This window comes from Sturnus vulgaris, chromosome 2 (assembly GCF_052056855.1).
Source record: "Sturnus vulgaris isolate bStuVul1 chromosome 2, bStuVul1.hap1, whole genome shotgun sequence".
In the NCBI taxonomy this organism is placed as follows: domain Eukaryota; kingdom Metazoa; phylum Chordata; class Aves; order Passeriformes; family Sturnidae; genus Sturnus; species Sturnus vulgaris.
Genome location: NC_142244.1, coordinates 104,007,410 through 104,025,241, shown reverse-complemented (window position 1 = coordinate 104,025,241; position 17,832 = coordinate 104,007,410). Strand labels below are relative to the sequence as shown.

The 17,832-nt window shown below is 39.9% G+C and overlaps 1 protein-coding gene across 2 annotated transcripts in view; it reads left to right on the top strand.

Moving 5' to 3' along the window:
* Window positions 1–17,806, top strand: part of MAP3K15 (mitogen-activated protein kinase kinase kinase 15) — an 80,986-nt gene extending 63,180 nt beyond the window's left edge. For both annotated transcript variants that reach the window (XM_014875830.2, XM_014875831.2), the window contains exons 16-29: window positions 90–217; window positions 1,974–2,104; window positions 2,380–2,485; window positions 4,510–4,667; window positions 7,836–8,019; window positions 10,646–10,823; window positions 11,492–11,666; window positions 13,355–13,540; window positions 13,971–14,076; window positions 15,221–15,431; window positions 16,259–16,371; window positions 16,538–16,635; window positions 16,738–16,814; window positions 17,309–17,806. In XM_014875830.2, coding sequence (XP_014731316.1) covers window positions 90–217; window positions 1,974–2,104; window positions 2,380–2,485; window positions 4,510–4,667; window positions 7,836–8,019; window positions 10,646–10,823; window positions 11,492–11,666; window positions 13,355–13,540; window positions 13,971–14,076; window positions 15,221–15,431; window positions 16,259–16,371; window positions 16,538–16,635; window positions 16,738–16,814; window positions 17,309–17,423 — 1,966 coding nt within the window. In that variant the 3' untranslated portion in view covers window positions 17,424–17,806. The remainder of the gene's footprint in view (window positions 1–89; window positions 218–1,973; window positions 2,105–2,379; window positions 2,486–4,509; window positions 4,668–7,835; window positions 8,020–10,645; window positions 10,824–11,491; window positions 11,667–13,354; window positions 13,541–13,970; window positions 14,077–15,220; window positions 15,432–16,258; window positions 16,372–16,537; window positions 16,636–16,737; window positions 16,815–17,308) is intronic.
* The last annotated feature ends 26 nt before the right edge of the window (window positions 17,807–17,832 follow it).

Genomic DNA, 17,832 nt, shown 5'->3' with positions numbered 1-17,832 from the left:
TCCATTATATTGTCTAACTAGCATTTAAGCATAGCCTAGAACGTTTTCCTGCATGATGAAATGGTCCTTGGTTAATTTTTTTTTAATAGGTATTCTCAACCTCTTCATGAAGAGATAGCACTGCACAAATATTTAAAGCATCGGAACATTGTCCAGTACCTTGGATCTGTTTCAGAAAATGGATACATTAAGATTTTTATGGAGCAGGTGCCAGGAGGTTTGTATCATGCTGAGTTTAGTCTGCCAAAGGAAAAGCATTTGGGACTCAAACTGACTGAAAGTCAATAGATAAGCACTTAACGTGTTTGTGCACTCAGTATGGCTTTTCTGTTGGGATGTTAACTGTATAAGTCCTTTTTCTCATAGAGAGAGTAAATTTTAAGAGTATAGGTCCCAGTACCCTCTCCCTTTTCTTTAATAATTCTAAACCTAGAGAGAAGTCATTAAAAGTATTTGGTTTCAAACATTCATGTTATACTCGTGTTATAAATAGTGGAGTTAGAGCTGTATAGTCCATTGAGCTCAATGATGACTGGAGCTTTCAGTATAAGTTTTACTTTTAGCAGTAACACTAATAGAATAATTAAGTACTGTTTTTAAACTGCTATGTACAAAGGACTGCTATTCTCTAGGTAGACTAGAGATAAAAGTGAGATGTGTTCCTTGCTCATAAGTTCCAGTTTCACTCCTCCAGCCTTCTCTGCTGGAGGAAGAGGATGTGAAATCTTTTTGTAACTTCTCTACGTTGTTTCCATCTTCATTTTGCTATTTATTCTTCAGAGTCAAGATGTGTCAGAATGAGTTTTAATTTTGCATCAATTTAATTTGCAAAGTAAAATCAGAAGTAAGAACATTGGGGGGAAAAAAATCAGGTTTTCTAAGAAAAGTCCAGACAAACATTTGAAGTGTAATGAAATACATCCAGGGCATTTAGGGATGTAGGGAAATTATTTAGTTTTTGAATCCTTGTGACCTTGTCACCTGACAGCTGAGACACTTTGACCTGCATGATGCATGCAGATATGATGAAATTATACCAACACGTCCACTTGCTTTCCCACACTTGTTAACAGTGTCAGCTGGTGGTGTTTCCTGTTCATATATGCACAGTAAAGTGTGCTGTGATTAGTTCCTAATGGCAAGATATTGCTGAACCAATTTAGATATTTTAAACTCTGTAGCCAGTCTTAAAAAAGGAACCAGCTGTTCAGATTGTGTGAGATTCTTTGAGGAAACTTTACTTTAGAAAGCTGATGGTGTGAACTGAAAGTTCCTTTAGCTGAATTTTTCTAGCCTTAAGTAGGAGTACTGTGCTTCGTTTATTTTGTGCTGAATAACTGTATTTTGCCTCATGATTTAAATATTTGTGTTATTTAAAGATTAGTTTTATTAGAATTAGGGATGTGTGGATGGCCCATCTCCTACTTTGAACATCTCTTCAAGAGGTTTTTTTCAAGAACTTTCTTTCCTGTCTCTGAATATTGCCGGAAGTTGATCTCATATTTGTAAAGAGAAAGTTCTTTCTGTTTTGGGTTCTACCCTCCCTGCCTCAAGAAAATCAGCTTGTCGTTGCCCATACCTGTGGTTCATGAAGTACAGTGTATAACACAGTACAGTGATATCTTTAGGCCTTGTTTTATTGCAGTGTTACCTTTAGTCCTTGTTTCATTAAGGGCTACATGGGTGCTAGTTGTAGTCTCAGCAGTTGTTACAGTGACGTGAGGGCTCCAGCTCTGTCAGAACATTTATTCTTCTTGTGGGAATGGAACCTGACCTGGCAAGTAGGAAATAACCTGTCCAGAGCAGCAGCAAGTTATTTGCTGTGAGTGATCTATCAAGAATTTGGCTTTGTCATAGGTACTTCTTTTCTCTTATATTAGGATTTGAGCAAAGGCTTCATTCAGACTTAATGCGTTTCACGTTAATTTCAGGATTTCACTATCTTGATACACTTTCTTCTTAAACTCCTATAGGCAGCCTCTCAGCTCTCTTAAGATCTAAGTGGGGCCCAATGAAAGAACCTACAATTAAATTTTACACCAAGCAGATTCTGGAAGGACTCAAGTATCTCCATGAGAACCAGATTGTACACAGAGATATAAAGGTAACTTTTCTGTGTCTTGTTTGAGCTGCTTTTTATCTTTACTTCAGTTAGTTTTGCTCTAATATGAAGTAGAATTTTTAATAGGATTTCATGGAAGCTGATAAAAAGAGGAAAGCATAAACCAACTCCTTCTCCTGGTGCTCCTGGAATATTGCTTTGTAGAAAGGTGTATTACAAAGATAAGTGCAAACTTGAAGGAGAATTGAGATTGAGAATCTGTATTTATCTGTCTACCCTCCCTGTTCACTGCCTTCCCTCTCCTGTCCAAACCACAGGGGGACAATGTTCTGGTGAACACCTACAGTGGCGTGGTTAAGATCTCAGATTTTGGCACTTCCAAACGGCTGGCAGGAATCAATCCATGCACTGAAACATTTACAGGTAAGATTAATCTAGCAGAGTTTATCAGGGTTTTCATGACAGGTTTAGCATTTGAGCCAAGAGACTCTTTGGCTTAGTGATGAATTGGGTTTACATGAAAATTTTAGGCCGATGTGTTACAGAACAGCTTTCAATACAACAAGGTTTTAAAGACTTGTAATATTGAGGGAAAATAAAAATTGCCAAGCAAAAGGGGAAACTCCACATTAAAAAATGAGTGTTTTTGACATATGTGGTCACGTATGTGATCAGTGGATGAGGGTAACATGGTGTTTATGCTTGTTATATGGCCTTATGCAAAGGCTGATATCACAAGCCTCTTACTTGCCTGCAGTTTAGGTAAATGGTAACAGACAAAGCCATTAGTCATGGATGGCTTCAGAGTGGAAGACAAAAGGTAACAACCTTCACTTAAGTGAAAATCAAGACTTTCCTTTACCTCTCTGGTGGTGTGTCTGCAGTTCCTCCAGCTTTCTTACAATGGAAGCCATGAAAATAAAATTAAGCTTCTGAAGTAACATATCTTAGTTATTTTTACTCATTCTCTCATTATTACTATCACTCTCTTTTTCTGTATTTTATATACTCCTCAGTGACTTTTTAGCAACTGATTGTCAGTAGAGATGATATATGGAGAAATGATATCTTAAGAAAAATCACCATACTGTAATAAAAGGAGGTAACTCTTTCCTTGCGCCCTTCTTCTTTGTTCTCTTGCAATTTTTCCGCCCTGTTTCTGCCTTTGAGATGTAATTTGTCATGTGAATAAATACTTAAGTTATCATTTTGGATTTAAATCAGTAAGCAGGTAGCTATACCCCAGAGGATCTTGAAAGGTCTCTAGCAATTTGGTTTTGTTCTGTAACTCAGTACATAAACCCTAAATTTTGGGCATTATGTAATAAAATCACATGGTTTGAAGAATCAGACTTCTGGTGGTTTAAACATTACATCCCTTCATTCAAGACACACAGCCTGAGGGCAAAGCTGTGGCTTGAACTTCCATTCTGCAGCAGTCACATTCAATGAACATATGATACCCTTTTATCTTCACCATATGTCCATTACTTGATAGTCCACAGTTCTACTGCAGTGTAGTTTTATTGCATTCCTAGGAAGAAAAATAATTTAATTTAAAGGTGTCATAACAGAGCTGATAGAAATTCAGATGGAGAAAGAACTGTAGTGTTCAAAACACTCTGAACATATAGAGGTTTCTGCTGGTGGTGGTGTGGACTCTTCCTGTAAAGACCTCATTATCTGTGGTAGTTAATGGTTCAATAATAGTGATACCAAATTGACCATCTTTTGTTTATTTTTTTCTGTACTGTTCTTTCTCAGCATTATTACTAGTATTACACTCAGATTGTCTACAGGTAGAATCTTATTTTGTCAATATATGTAACTTCAGAAATTCTGACTGGTTGGTTTATTGGATTGGGGTTTTGGTGGGTTTTTTGTTGCTGTTTGGTTGTTTTTTTGTTGTCTTTGGGGTTGTTTTTTTTCCTATCCTTGGATGCAAGAAATCCCAAGCACATCTGAGACATCCTGAAATTCTAGACAAACTATGATGGGTTCCTTATTTATCGCCCTATATTTGCAAAAATAGCTTTTTTTCAAACTGTTTCAAATTCCCTTTCACTAGGGTTCTCTTTATTGGAGAAAATATGAAAAATTATTCTCATGAAGACTATCTGTCACTTCTCAGATTTTGCCATCTCTTATATGCATAATCTTTAAAAGTTGGTGTCTGCAAAAATTTGATATAATTTTATTTCCTGAGGAAGCTACTGGATTATGTGGTGAACATTGAAATCTTGTGTTAGAAAGAAGGGCAAAAAGATAGTTTGTAAAAAAAGATGCTATAATGTAAGTTTTTGCCTAGTTTTCAGTGCTGGTATGGGAGATAAGGTATTTGGCTGTACTGGTTGCATTTGACAATTTTTGGCTTGCTGAGTGTTGTGTTAATCCTCCTTAATAAGAATGAAGAATATACACTTGACTGCTCCTTTTGTCCTGAGCAGGAACCTTGCAGTACATGGCTCCAGAAATCATCGATAAAGGACCACGAGGATACGGTGCTCCAGCTGACATCTGGTCCCTGGGCTGTACCATTATTGAGATGGCAACAGGCAAACCTCCATTTCATGAACTAGGGGAGCCTCAAGCTGCAATGTTTAAAGTAAATACAACTTTTTTGCTTTAGGGTTGATGAATTTTCAAATATAGCTTAATTTCATAATATTAATTGGCAATAGCATTGTGTTACGTGGGGTTTTTTTGCACAAAGCTGTAGTCTGACCTGTGCTTTTAACTCTCACTGAAAGATCCTTCCCCTCTCTAAGCTGTATTGCTCTAGGGGGTAATCAGTTATTTTTGTGCTGGAAATAGGTCATGACTCAGAGCAGCAATCTGAAAAATGAGTGAAGACTTACGAAAACTAATATCCTCCGTGTTACCTTTTTCATCTCCTGCTCTTGGTTTATGATTTCCTTCTTGTGACCAGTCTCCCCAGTAATGACAAACAAATTATTTCTGCTCCTTTAAGTAATTTTTGTAAGCTTCCTTCCCAAAGGAAAACCTTTTAAAGGCCCATTCTCTGCAACATGGATGCAGGAAGATGTGGTGGAAAAGAGCAGGGGAATATGTTTCCAGGATTTCCAGTATGTATTACAGGAGTAAAACACTCTGTATTTTGCATTCCAAATCCTGCAAGTCATAACTACCTCCTCAGTAAGCTGTTGTCTCTATTACATTGTTTCTCTTGGTGTATCTGTTTGCAAATGAAAATATTAACACTTGAGAATTCTTCAGATAATTTTGATAATAAAAGTTTTTTTAAAGTTACTTGTTCTAGCTCTGTAGCTAACAGGAGTGTAATAACTATGATGCCTTGAATAAGTAGACTGAAAATTTTTGGTTCTTCCATTGGCTTGCAGTAGGCCTTTAGTAAAGCACTTAAGTTTTCAGTTATGCTTGGAATTCTCATTCTTATAGAGGGGACAATATCCCATCCATAACCCAGCAAACTGCTTTAAATTACCAATGTTGTAATTTTTTCATGTATCTTGCTGAAAGCCACTGTTAGAGTATTAGTATCATCATTAATGAAACCATGGTGGCAAAATCAGATCTTTATCAATAGGTATAGAAATCTAGGCTGTATGGCATATAATGCCATACGTCACACTAGGCCTGTGAGTTGTCCCATGCACCACTGCTAAAAGGCAAAGAAAGGGCTGCTGATGGGTTTTGATAGTTATTTCAGTGGTATAATAGGTCACCTTGGTGCTGTCAACTTGTGGCATACCTCAAAACAAGCTGCCTGAGTGAATGTGGTTTGGCTCACTAATGCTTTCCTGAGGGAGCCATGGAAAGAGACTGTTTTCCACATCACTGTAAATGTCAGATACAATTCTGTTGGCAGATGCCTTTTCATCTTATGTACCTGGCATGTAGTTGAACTGTTCAGTGAGTTACACATCTTATTTTAAAGCAGGTTTATTGAAAGTTTTTAGCATTCTTATTGCAGACTGTGTTAATGTACTACAGGCAAGCATTTGGTTTTGTTTCCTGTTTCTTGGCTCTGCTGGGAGCTGTTTGGAACTGTGTCTTGTTAGGCACCATAGGTTAAAAACCATGTTTTCTTTTTCTGTGTAATGAAAATAAGCAAGCTGAAAGCTGGGTTTGAAGCAGGCTGGCTGGGCAAGCATGTAAAAAGAAGTCTGGAAAACTTGGAATATCGAACTTTTGAGGTCCCCACCTCCACGCATGAATGCTCTGTTGTGCATAGGGCAGGTGAAGAGGGGGAAGGTCTAAGTCTCCCTGTGCAGTCACTTTAGAAATTGCAAATGACCAGAGTTGGACAAAGCAGAGAAAAGGGGCTATAGTAAACCAAGAACTGGATAGGTCCTGGCTGGGTGTGCGTTGCATGGGATTTATTCTTTGAGCACAGAACATGTGCATCTGTGTCTGTGTGAAAGGGCACAAACAAATGGCATTCAGTGGAGACAAAGTATGCTGGTGTTGCCACAGAATTTGCAGGTTGTGACGAAACTTACTCCCCTTGAGCAACAGAGATTAAGATAAGATCAGAGACGACTTTTCAAACTTCCTGGTCCTGGTTTAGAATTTTCCTAGATTTTTGCTTAGTGCATAAGAGTGAAATCTGGCACCAGAGTGCTGCCAGTTTGTAACAATGAGTCTTGAATGTACTTAGGGTCATGGTTTGGAAGACCTTAAAGCCCTATTAGGATTTTATTACTGTCCTGTCATTCAAACAGAAGCAGGACTGCTGTGTTTTTTGCTTCAGCTTCTATTGAAGCTGAACCAGTATTGTGAGTGCCTAATGGTGCCACAGTGTGTTAATGTAGCTCTGTATTGAGATTATTTGAAAGCAGATGGCACTTGTTTAACTGCTGGGCTACTGTCTCCCTTGTGGGCACTATCTCTGTGCTTGTTCTCCCGGATATGTTTTGTGTAAAGATGCTGAGACTACAAATCATAATCTCTCCAGACATGTGCATACAGTGCATACGGGTTATACAGTTCTGGCTTCCAAACAGTTCCACCAGATTGACATTAGAGAATAAGAAGGCAGTGAGGAGCTGGAAAAATCACTGGGAAGCAACCTGTAGAAGCATATTTTTCATTACTTAAAGACAGCGTCTTAAAAGAGACTCTTTTAAGTAATGACTTAAAATAAGAGTCATTACTTAAAGAATGGTTTAATAAGGATCTTGTTAAACCTTTGGACATCATGTGATTTTCAATTAAATAACACTGAAAGACTAGGGAAGACATCTGGCCCAAGACGGGGGGTGGTGACAAGGTCTGGCAAGGTCATTGTGCTTATTTGTGCAAGGAAATTTGGCAGTGGTAGGAGCAGAACAGGTGCAGCTCCAGGCTGTCGGTGCTAGAGGAGGAAATTATTGCTGTTCTTGGGCACAAATGTGCTGGAGGAATCAGCAACTGAGAGACACAGCTCTGAGCAGGGGTGATGGGAAACTTGTGCAATAGCTGGAGGGGCTTGTGGCTGGTCAGAGGAGGAGTATTTGAAGCACTTGTTGTCAGTAATGCCCAGATCCCAAGATTGCCTGAAAACAGATTATTAGATACATCCATACCTTGGCATTTATGTAATATCACACTGATATTTACACCATGTTTGCCATGAAATAAAACAGGATTAGAACCTTGTTGTCACTTCACTGCTTTGTGTGGGTACTTGGATCACTCTTTTTCCATGAGAGTCAGGAGAAGTGTGAGCGTCTATATTCTGAGAGCTTTGGCCCATGGTCTCCTTGAAGTTGTTTCACAAGAATATTTAGTATTTGTGTTTTACTTGCAGGTTGGGATGTTTAAGATTCATCCTGAAATTCCAGAATCAGTGTCTGCTGAAACCAAGGCCTTTATTGTGCTTTGTTTTGAACCTGATCCTAGCAAACGTGTTACAGCGTCTGATTTGCTAAGAGATTCTTTCCTGAAGCAAGTGAACAAGGGCAAGAAAAGCAAAATTGCGTTCAAGCCTTCAGGTAAGGAATTATCAGCCAAATCCAAGTCAACATCATCATTAAGTGTTATATAAAAGATTGGAATCATTAAGCACTTTCTTTTACAGAGGACATTTCTTCTGCCAGGAAAACAGCAGGAACTCGGCTATTGAAAATGTCTGTGGTTTGTGATTATATGTATTTAAATTTAATGATTCCCAGAAAATAAAGTGCCTTGATTATTTTGTATTTTGCTTGCTAAAAACTCCCAAGGTAATTTTTCATCTCCTCTGAAAAAAATGCCTCATTTGTAGTAAATTAAAATTAGAAGAGTGACGTTTGACAAGGGCTTTCCAAAGCAGTTCTGCATTTTAGATTCACAATTATACACACTTCAGAGGTTTTCGTTTCCTAGAGGAGGTGTTTGATACCTGAAAATGTGGGTCTATTAGGTGTTTGGGTCAGCATTTTCAAACTTGATACATAACATTGAAATTTGGCACAAACGTGTTGAAGTAGCTGTCTAGTGGGTTGTTCTATCTGCATAGCATGTTTCTTCTTCCCTCCTCCCAAAATATATCAGCCACTTGTTCAGTGATAAGATAAGGAACCTTAATATAGACCTGCCAAATAAATCATATGAGGGAAGTGTCTGTTTCAAAACAGAGAAAGCCATTGGTCTTGGTGCTTCTTTCACCTCTCTGCACACACACACACTCCCAATGCAAGCTGAAGTTCTTCCTATTTGAGCTTTTCCCTTCTCAACAAATAACTTCTGAAAGAATGTAATTCTGCAGGGAACAAGTAGCAAGAAATTTATTCCATCTAGCTGAATTGGTTTAATCAAGGAAATGGGCATCACCAGTTATCCTGAGGGGCACTGAGAACTGAACTCCAGTCCCTGCAGTGACACTGGGATAATAGGAGAGCTCCTACTGCTCAGCCAGGGCATGCAGTAGCTGTTGGCATGCTGTAGCTTTCTGTCCCACAACAATCATCTTCTCTTGTGGCCTTTCAGCTCTTTCTTGAGGATGTCTTCCTGAAAAAATTGCATGATGTTAGAAAGTGTGGAGCTTGCCTTGTTAGCAGCCTCAGGAGCAACAGGCTCTTTGTCAAATATCAGGGGAGGTGCACCCCTCTTCTCTTCTCTTCTCTTCTCTTCTCTTCTCTTCTCTTCTCTTCTCTTCTCTTCTCTTCTCTTCTCTTCTCTTCTCTTCTCTTCTCTTCTCTTCTCTTCTCTTCTCTTCTCTTCTCTTCTCTTCTCTTCTCTTCTCTTCTCTTCTCTTCTCTTCTCTTCTCTCTCTCTCTTCTTTCTCTTCTCTTCTCTTCTCCTCTTCTTCTCCCCTCACTGGTGAGGTTATGGAGCTGGTGCTGCAGGGAGTGAGCTCAGTGCTCACGAGCAGAGTGGACAAATGCTGTGAGAACTGTGCATTGGATGAGGAGAGGGAGAGGCACCAGATGGCAGCTGAGTGTGTGATTCCCCATGCCAGAGCTGGGGAGAGCTGTGCTGGCTGCTGCAGCCATGTCCAGGGGAAGTTTGGTGGCCCAAGGCAGGTCCTGGCCCAGCAGTTACCACAGTCCCAGCTGCAGCAGTTCATCATCTTCTTCCTCTATTGTTTCTTCCACCTCTAATTTCTTCAGCTTTGGCCCCATCTTTCCATCTCATCCCTATCTCTTTTTTTCTTTCCAATAATAAAGGCAACCCAGAACAAATCTCAGCCCTTACTCTTGGGACAGCAGCTCTCAATTTTCTGTCCTGCTGAGATGCCTTGCACCAGGTTTCATGAGGTGACAGATATTGTTTCGTTTCTGTGACTGTTTAACCTCAGCCATTTGAACATCAGTGTGCCATGGAATATGTCAGAGCTTTCTGAACAACTTTCAACTTCTAGCTCTCTTCCTCCCTCACTCCAAGGATTTGTAGTGACAAGCATCAAAAACTTTTGTTATATTTTAGCTCTATGGGTATGTTCACCTTGGGTTGAGAGAACTTTTTTACCTCTCCTGCCAAACAGCTGCAAAATGGCAATCAGGATTACAGCAAACTCTCAACATCTGGGTTGGTTTGTTTTTTTGGTTTGGTCTGGTTCGGTTTTGGGGTTTTTAAAATTTTTTTCTAACTTTCAAGATGAATTGTAAAGAGACCAGCTGTTTCCTTCAGGCCAGTGCTGAGAGGGAGAGTCCTTGCCAAGGGTAGGGGCACATGTGAGTGAGGCAGATATCTCAGGAGTGGAGAGGGCAATTTCATGCCCATTAACACAAAGGTGAGGAGGGCACATAGTAGAGCTCTCTGCTTAGAGATGGCTGTGGTGGAGCAGCAGATGAACCTCTTGGTTCAATTCAAGCTCTTTAAACTGCTCGTATCCATTTGAGCCACTTTGTGAGACCAGCACCAAGGGGGATTATGTGCATGTGTGAGAGAAGGTAACAAAATGGCATTTCCTGTGAGTGTGATGTCTTTGGGTTTAGCAATTAACTTGTTAAAGCCTTTTATTGCTTATACGTGCAATGATTTTGAATTGTGTTACTGCTTTTTGTCAACAAGGTTACTTCTCCCTCAGCCATTTCACAAAATCAGATCTTGGTATATGTGAAGATGATCACAGCTGTTAAAAGCATGTTGCCCTTTTTCCCTAGTTCTGTCACATTTTACCGTGTCTGTTCCTAGATTATAATCGGAACACATCCCTCCCACTGCCAATCCACGGGGAACAGGCTGGCAGTAGCAGCAGTGAGCATGGCTCTGTTTCACCAGACTCTGATGTACAGCATGATGTGTTTTTCGAAAGGCCAAGGAGATCCATTTCAGAGATTCAGACAAAGCATCCCATTTCTCATTTACTAAGGTAAAATATTTGCTTCTCACTTGACAGCCTTGAGGGATTCTGTGGATTTAATTCATGTTTTATTTTATCTGAGGGCAATTTTTTCACATAATCGTTACATAAGCACATGTGTTAATCAGTAAGTTGCATAGATTACCAGTTAATGTAAATATTGTCTATATTTAATAATGAACAATCATTCCTTTAAGGTTTCCATGTACTTGCACGCTTTCATTCCTTCTGTGAGTAAATGTCAGTAGTCTTACACTTTGAGTGGATATGGATTTAGAAGTTAAGCAAGGGTTTAACCCTTCCATGTGCTCATGACAAAATGGAGGAAAGGGGAAGCATAAATACAGTTCTGCTTCTCCCAAAGTACAAAGCAATACTTTCAAATTAGCATGTCACAGTATGGGTCCAGAAAGAAATGAGTAATTTCAGCTATCCTCCTCAAAACTGCCATTAATGCCAGCTTCTTAGCAGGGGGAAATCAGCCATGTGGGTTTTGAGTCAGCAGAGGATCTGAGCCATGTTCTGTCTCAAAATCAGCATTTACCAGTCTGATCAATCTGCTGCTGTAGTTTGAACTGAGTTTTTAACCCCAGAAGTGTCCTTGCTCCCTTCTGGCAGTCCTGGTGCCATGCTAATGCTGGGATCTCTCTTGTGCCTGTGCTGGGTGGCTGCCACAGCATCCCTGACGAGGGTTTGGCCTCGGAGGACAGGAGCGCCTCGCCTTCCGTGGACGAGAAGGATTCTGGACTGTTCCTGCTGCGCAAGGACAGCGAGCGCCGAGCAATCCTGTATAAAATCCTGAAGGAGGAACAGGATAAAGTTGCTTCCAATTTGCAGGAGTGTATTGCACAGGTAATTTCACTTCAGCTCTTTTCCTGATCAAAGGGAATGATGAGCGAGTCGTATTATTCCTTTTCCGAAAATGAATAAATGAAGGTGCTTGGATTGTTCCTTCTGAGTATCTTTAATCTGTGATGCCTGTAACTGTGTGAGCTCTTTGCTGTTGTGTGAATGGGTAGCAAACACCACCTTTTGGCTGCTAATGGGCTCTTGGTTTTATATGAAGGAGAGGTTTGGGCATTTGATGTGGGATTGTGGAGGGCTGAGGTTGGCCTGTTGGGTGGTTTTGATGTTGTCTTTTCTTTTGGCTTTTAAGGGCATGGAGCTAGAACACCACATAGTAAGAGTTCTATTCTGCTTTAAAAGTAGAGACCTGATGAACAATTTTTAATAAAACGTTTGTTAACTGGGTGCCAAGATTGCAGTACATGAATCTTAAAAAAGCTAAGGTACATTTTCTGGAGAGGAGAAGGTTGGGTGGGAGGGTTTAATTACTGTGAAGAGGAGCAAGAAAAAAATCATAGGATGGTTAATGCACAGCCAAACATTGCCACACACCTGTAAAAACCTTTTCTTCTTAATGTCTGCTTCTGATGTGCCTCTCTGTGATGAATCTGACTTTTGCTCATCTGCTTGTCAGTGATTTTTGGGCAATCTCAAGCACACTTGTTCATGACACTCTCCCATCATTTATTCTTACTAAAACTATGGTTTTTCACTTGGACTGTATTCCCAAAAAGGGGTCTGGTGTCCCCAGCCAGCTGTTGACATTTGTGGCTCGGCTGTCAAGCCCTGCTGTTCCACGGTCAGCTCTGCACAGCCCAGGGTTTGCTGTTCCCTGTGCTCCCTTCCCCAGCAAACTGCACCACAGGGAATCCTGCAGGGCTCTACATGCCACAGACTCAGGCTGGGAAGCAATTGGGGTACCTTTCTTCTCTGGGCTTAAACTGCAAAACAGATGATGGCCTTACAAACAACTAAAATTCAGTCAGAAATAATCAGGGCTCCAAGTATTTTCTGCAATGAAGGATTATTTAGTAGCAGCAAGTCCTGGTTCAGTCTCCAGCTGTTTTGTAGCACTGCTGTAATCACCTCTTTTCCATAATTTATGTAATACTTCCTTTACTTTTTAATTACAGAGGTTGTTCTTACAGACATTTGGATGGCTTTAACTGTAGGGGTTAGGGACTGAAAATCATAGAATAAACACTTGTGAATCATTGTGTCATTTTAGACCTTTTTCTGACTTGGGATAAATGCATATATAAACATACATTTTTTCCTAAGGAAATCAAATATCTGCATGATTAGACAGAAGTCCAGATTCAGCTTTTTTAAAGGAGAGCATCTAAAAAAATTGGGTCTCTTACCGACTCATTTTGCTGTTTTTTATGGAGGAGAGCTGCCCTCTGCAGTACATTTCAGGAATGTGTAGATATAATTTGGAACCTTTTCCCTTTGTGACAGCCACAGTAGCAGTAGATTTACAGGGGTTTTTTTAAAACAGAAATTACTCTTTAATATTTTTTTAAGAAAAGATAAAAACTAGAGACTTTGCAGAAACAGAAGTTCTGTGATTCTGTTCATCTATGTGAAATATACAAAGCAAAGCTATGTAACCCTAAGAATATTAATGCTACTAAATAGATATTTAATGACTTTGGGATTCATTTGATATACATTTATTATCTTTTCTCCAGAGCTCTGAAGAACTGCAACTTTCAGTGGACCACATTAAGCAGATTATTGGGATTTTAAGGGACTTCATACACTCTCCTGAGCAGAGAGTGATGGCTTCTACGATATCCAAGTTGAAAATGGATTTGGACTTTGACAGCACTTCCATCAATCAGATTCATCTGGTGCTGTTTGGATTCCAGGATGCAGTGAGTTCCTTTCCTGATGCAGGGGCAGAGAAATTCTTTGAAGCATCACAGAATGGTTTAGGTTGGAAGAGACCTTAAAGATTATGTATTTCCAACCCTCCTTCCATGGGCAGGGACACCTTCCACTACATCATGTTGCTCCTGGACAAAGCTCATTTCAAGGGTTTGCAGCTTCCCCTTTGTTCCTCACTCCTCTCCCTCCTTGTACTGTTTGAGTTTGAATGAAGTAGAGTTTGAATGTCACAGTCTGGTTTGAAATGGTTTGAAAGCTGTAGCCTAAAACTGTCAAATCTGTTGTTTAGACTTTGAAAGGTGGGAGGCTTTTAGTACTGCATGCAGTTTTTACCTTACAAAGCTTACTGTGACTGTTGGAAAATAAGATTCTCTTTCCTAAGGTGTGAGCAAATGGTTCTTGCTCCTACTTTTACAGGTGAACAAAGTATTAAGAAATCACTTAATAAGACCCCACTGGATGTTCGCAATGGATAACATCATCCGCCGTGCAGTCCAAGCAGCAGTCACTATCCTTATTCCAGGTAAATCAAAGCAGCTGAAAATAATCCTTTTTTAAAAAAAGGTTTTCCACATATCAAAGAGCTGTAGCAAATAGAACAGTTCAGATGTTTACTCTTTCAGCATGCCATTAACTGCACCCCATGTGCCACTCATCAAAAGACATGGGGTCAGAGTGTTGCAGAGAGAGAAGTGTTGATCTGGAGGATTAATGCTGTACTTGCAGTACAAAAGCACATAATGAGGAGATAACCAGTGGTTCTGCACCCCCAGTGTGGTCCAACCATGACAAAAAAAGGCAAATTAAATTCAGTCCAAGCTGGAGATTTTCTAGTAAGAAAATTATTTTGTACATATTAATGACATCCAGGGTGAGTAACACTGCACAGGGCTTGTTATGTGTTCTGAAAAATTTATTAATGAGCTATGGAGCAGACGTGTAGAAGGGAGTGCATTAATATGAGGAAGAGGATGATTCTGGCCCATAGATGGACAATAGAGAAAACCACCAGGAGGAAGAAGATAAATGTCTCAGTACTGTCTAGGAATGAGTTAAGTTGGAAATATGCAAGTAGTTCTGTAACTGTTTAAAATGCTGAGCACCCCTTCCAGTATAGGAATGTTCTGAGAGACTAAGTGACAGTGAGCCCTTTCAGACCAAAGTTGCCATGGCTTTTAAAGCCAAATTGGCCACATTTTTTAGGACTTTGTTTGTACAGAGAAATAGCAACAGTTCTTTGGTAATCAGGGTGGCCACCTACAGCAAGTTCTGAGAACTGAGGCTAGAAATTCTCCCTGGAGAAGAGGAATGCTTTGTACACTCTTTGGCCCAGAGCATTAGGGAAAAGCACCAATTTTTTTTTTACTATTTAGGAAAAATGCAAGCTTTCAGAGGTTTCTCCTTAACTTATTGACTGTCTTATTACTCATATCATGATATTTGTCCCCACTTTAACTATGACCTGTAGCTCATTCTAGAACCAATGCCAGAGAACCTGTGCTCCAGCTCACACAAGGCTTCACTACCCCCCTGCTTAGTGTTGCAATAAAGCACATTATGCAAAGTCTCCCCCACTCACAGTAGTGAAGAACAAACTGCACAAACTCTGAAGACAGAATTACCAAAAAAATCTCATTCTTCCCCTCTTTCCTTTTTCATTTTACCAGAGCTTCACACTCACTTTGAGCCAACATCAGAAACTGAAGGTGGGGACAAGGACGCTGATGAAGTGGAGGAGAGTTTCCAGCCCTCTGAACAAAACGGGGCTGAGGACGCTGCCATCACATCGGGGGTCAGCACCCTCAGTTCTGTGGTGTCACACAAGGCTCAGCAGCAGCTCAGCCAGGAGCTGAACAGACTAAAACACGACACCTTAAGGTAAAGACTCTGGATGTATGTTCAGGCAGTCTTTGACAAGCTCTCAGACCACGCTTTCTACACTCGTGGGTACACAGTACACCGTACTGCTCACCTTTTGCCTTGTGATAAAGCCTTCCAGGAACATGAGTGGATTTGGAACACACTGGCAGTACAGTTTGGCAACTGAACATCCTTCAGTACAGCTTTTGTTTCTGTGTAATTAATCTATTAATTGCAGAATGTCACACTGGATTTCTACAGTAAAGTAATTAGGTTTGTGCAACTGTGCCAATTTCCTTCCTACTCCTTGGATGCCCCCTGACTCGGTGTCAGTGCCTCAAAGCTGTTCCTGCAAGGAAAGGCCAGAGTAGCTCTATCCTGGCTTACAGGACAGGCTGCCCACTAATGAGCACCAGCAGAGCTCAGCAGAGCCCTGCCCTGTTTCTAATGGGTTACATGTGTAGGCTGCTGCCAGCGTGTTAACAGCTGAAGATCCCATTCTTCTTCATGGATGTGTTGTAAATCTGTGATCAGAAAGTCCCTGGTAAAACATCAGTGTTACATTGTTCAGTAGTAAATTGCAGTATAAAGGCAGCAACTCTGTCCAGGGAGGCTACAAAACAGTAGGAATGGAATTTATGAGCTATTTACTAAATTCTGCAGGTGAAAGCCTTCAAGTGGCACCCCTCAGTCTCAGACAACCAAAATGAAATCTCTAAAGCCATTAGAGATGTTAGTTATGACAGTACCTCACAAATGCCTCTGTCCTGTGGTACTCATTAAAAATGATATTTTTTTCAGTTAGTTTTATTCTCAGTGTGGTTGTGTTTGATCTCTCTTATAAGGCTTTTGGAAAACCTCATTCAGAAGGAGAAAGAGTATCAGACCCTCTTACGACAATCTTTGGAGCAGAAGACTCAGGAATTGCACTTGCTTCAATTAAAACTTAAACCCAAAGGTATGAGGAGATACTGCAAAATTAAGATACTGTAGTTACACAAAAATATATGGGATCATGCATTTGTTGAAAGGATGCAAAACCATATAGCTTAAGCTTCAGTTATCTGAAAACAACCACTTTTGCCCTACTTTTGAGGTGTATTAACCTTTGTTTTCTGTTAAAGATTCCCAGTGGTCTGCAGCAACTTTTAGAGAAAATGCAGACCATGAGCTCATGAACTGGCTGAAACAACAAGGAGCAGACTTGGACACCATTAAGAGGGTAAAAATAAAATCCCATTTTAAAAACCCCATAATTTTAGTCATAATTAGCAGTTTGCTTTCAAAGAAGAAGTACTTATTTATGAATAAATTTGTCTTTTAGTTTGCTGAAGAAGATTACACACTAAGTGCTGTCCTTAATGATATCACCAAAGATGACTTGTGGTATCTTCAGCTGCGGTAAGAAAATACTTTTTAGTTCATTGTTAAGAGCTTAATTAACATATTTTCTTAAAAACCTTTTAAAGTTTGGTTATTCAAATATCTCAGTGACAGTTCACAGGCAACTGTCATCAGTTTTATCTCAGATTTTCTGATAACGTTTTCTCATCTTAACTGACACAAACTACACTGAGGATGCTTCGAGGCATTTGCTTTGGCATTTATCAAGGTTGAGACCTTTTTCTGCACCCTTCATGATGATGTAATCATATGAAAAACAGGCATAAAGAATTTACTTTTCTTACCCATTGATTCATGTCCTTTTATCATTATTCTGTTAACCCCTGGCTGACCTGGAAGAAGTTTCAGCTATAAACATTAAAAAGCACAGTTTGCTATGTACTGTCATAACTGGTCGATCCTTGGGATTTCTAGGTTTTACTTCTTGCTCACTTTAAGGCAATGTTGACAAGGGAATTTTCCCTAACTGTTCTCCATTTCCCTTCATGCAGGGGTGGTCTTCGCTGCAGAATCTGGAATGCAATCCTAAACCACCGGCAAACATCTGGCAAGACTTCAGCGAAGGTCAATGCTTTGGAAGAACATGAAATGGGAATAAGCAAATGAAATACATTCCCAGCACTTAAATTATTAGATGTATATATTTATATGTACAGTGGCCTTGCAGGTTTTGCACAATTTTGTAGCTTGTTTGACCATCAGTGAAATACACAGTGAATAGTAACAGCTTTTAAATCAGTGTCAATGCATTAAATTATTTATGACGAGACTAATGCATACAATGCCTGTCAATGTAATGCAAAACATTAGCTGAGAAAAAACCCACCTGAATTGGCTTCAGCATTATGAAAACTGAACTTAAAATGTGTTACAGTTCTGCTGGCTGATGGTTTGAGCATTGAGGGGATATGCCAGAGCATGTCACCTCATTGTAGATGGATTTATACAGCTTTTTGTATTAAAGCTACTCTCACTGAACTACTGAGAAAGGCTGGTGTGATGTCTTAAGTAGTGA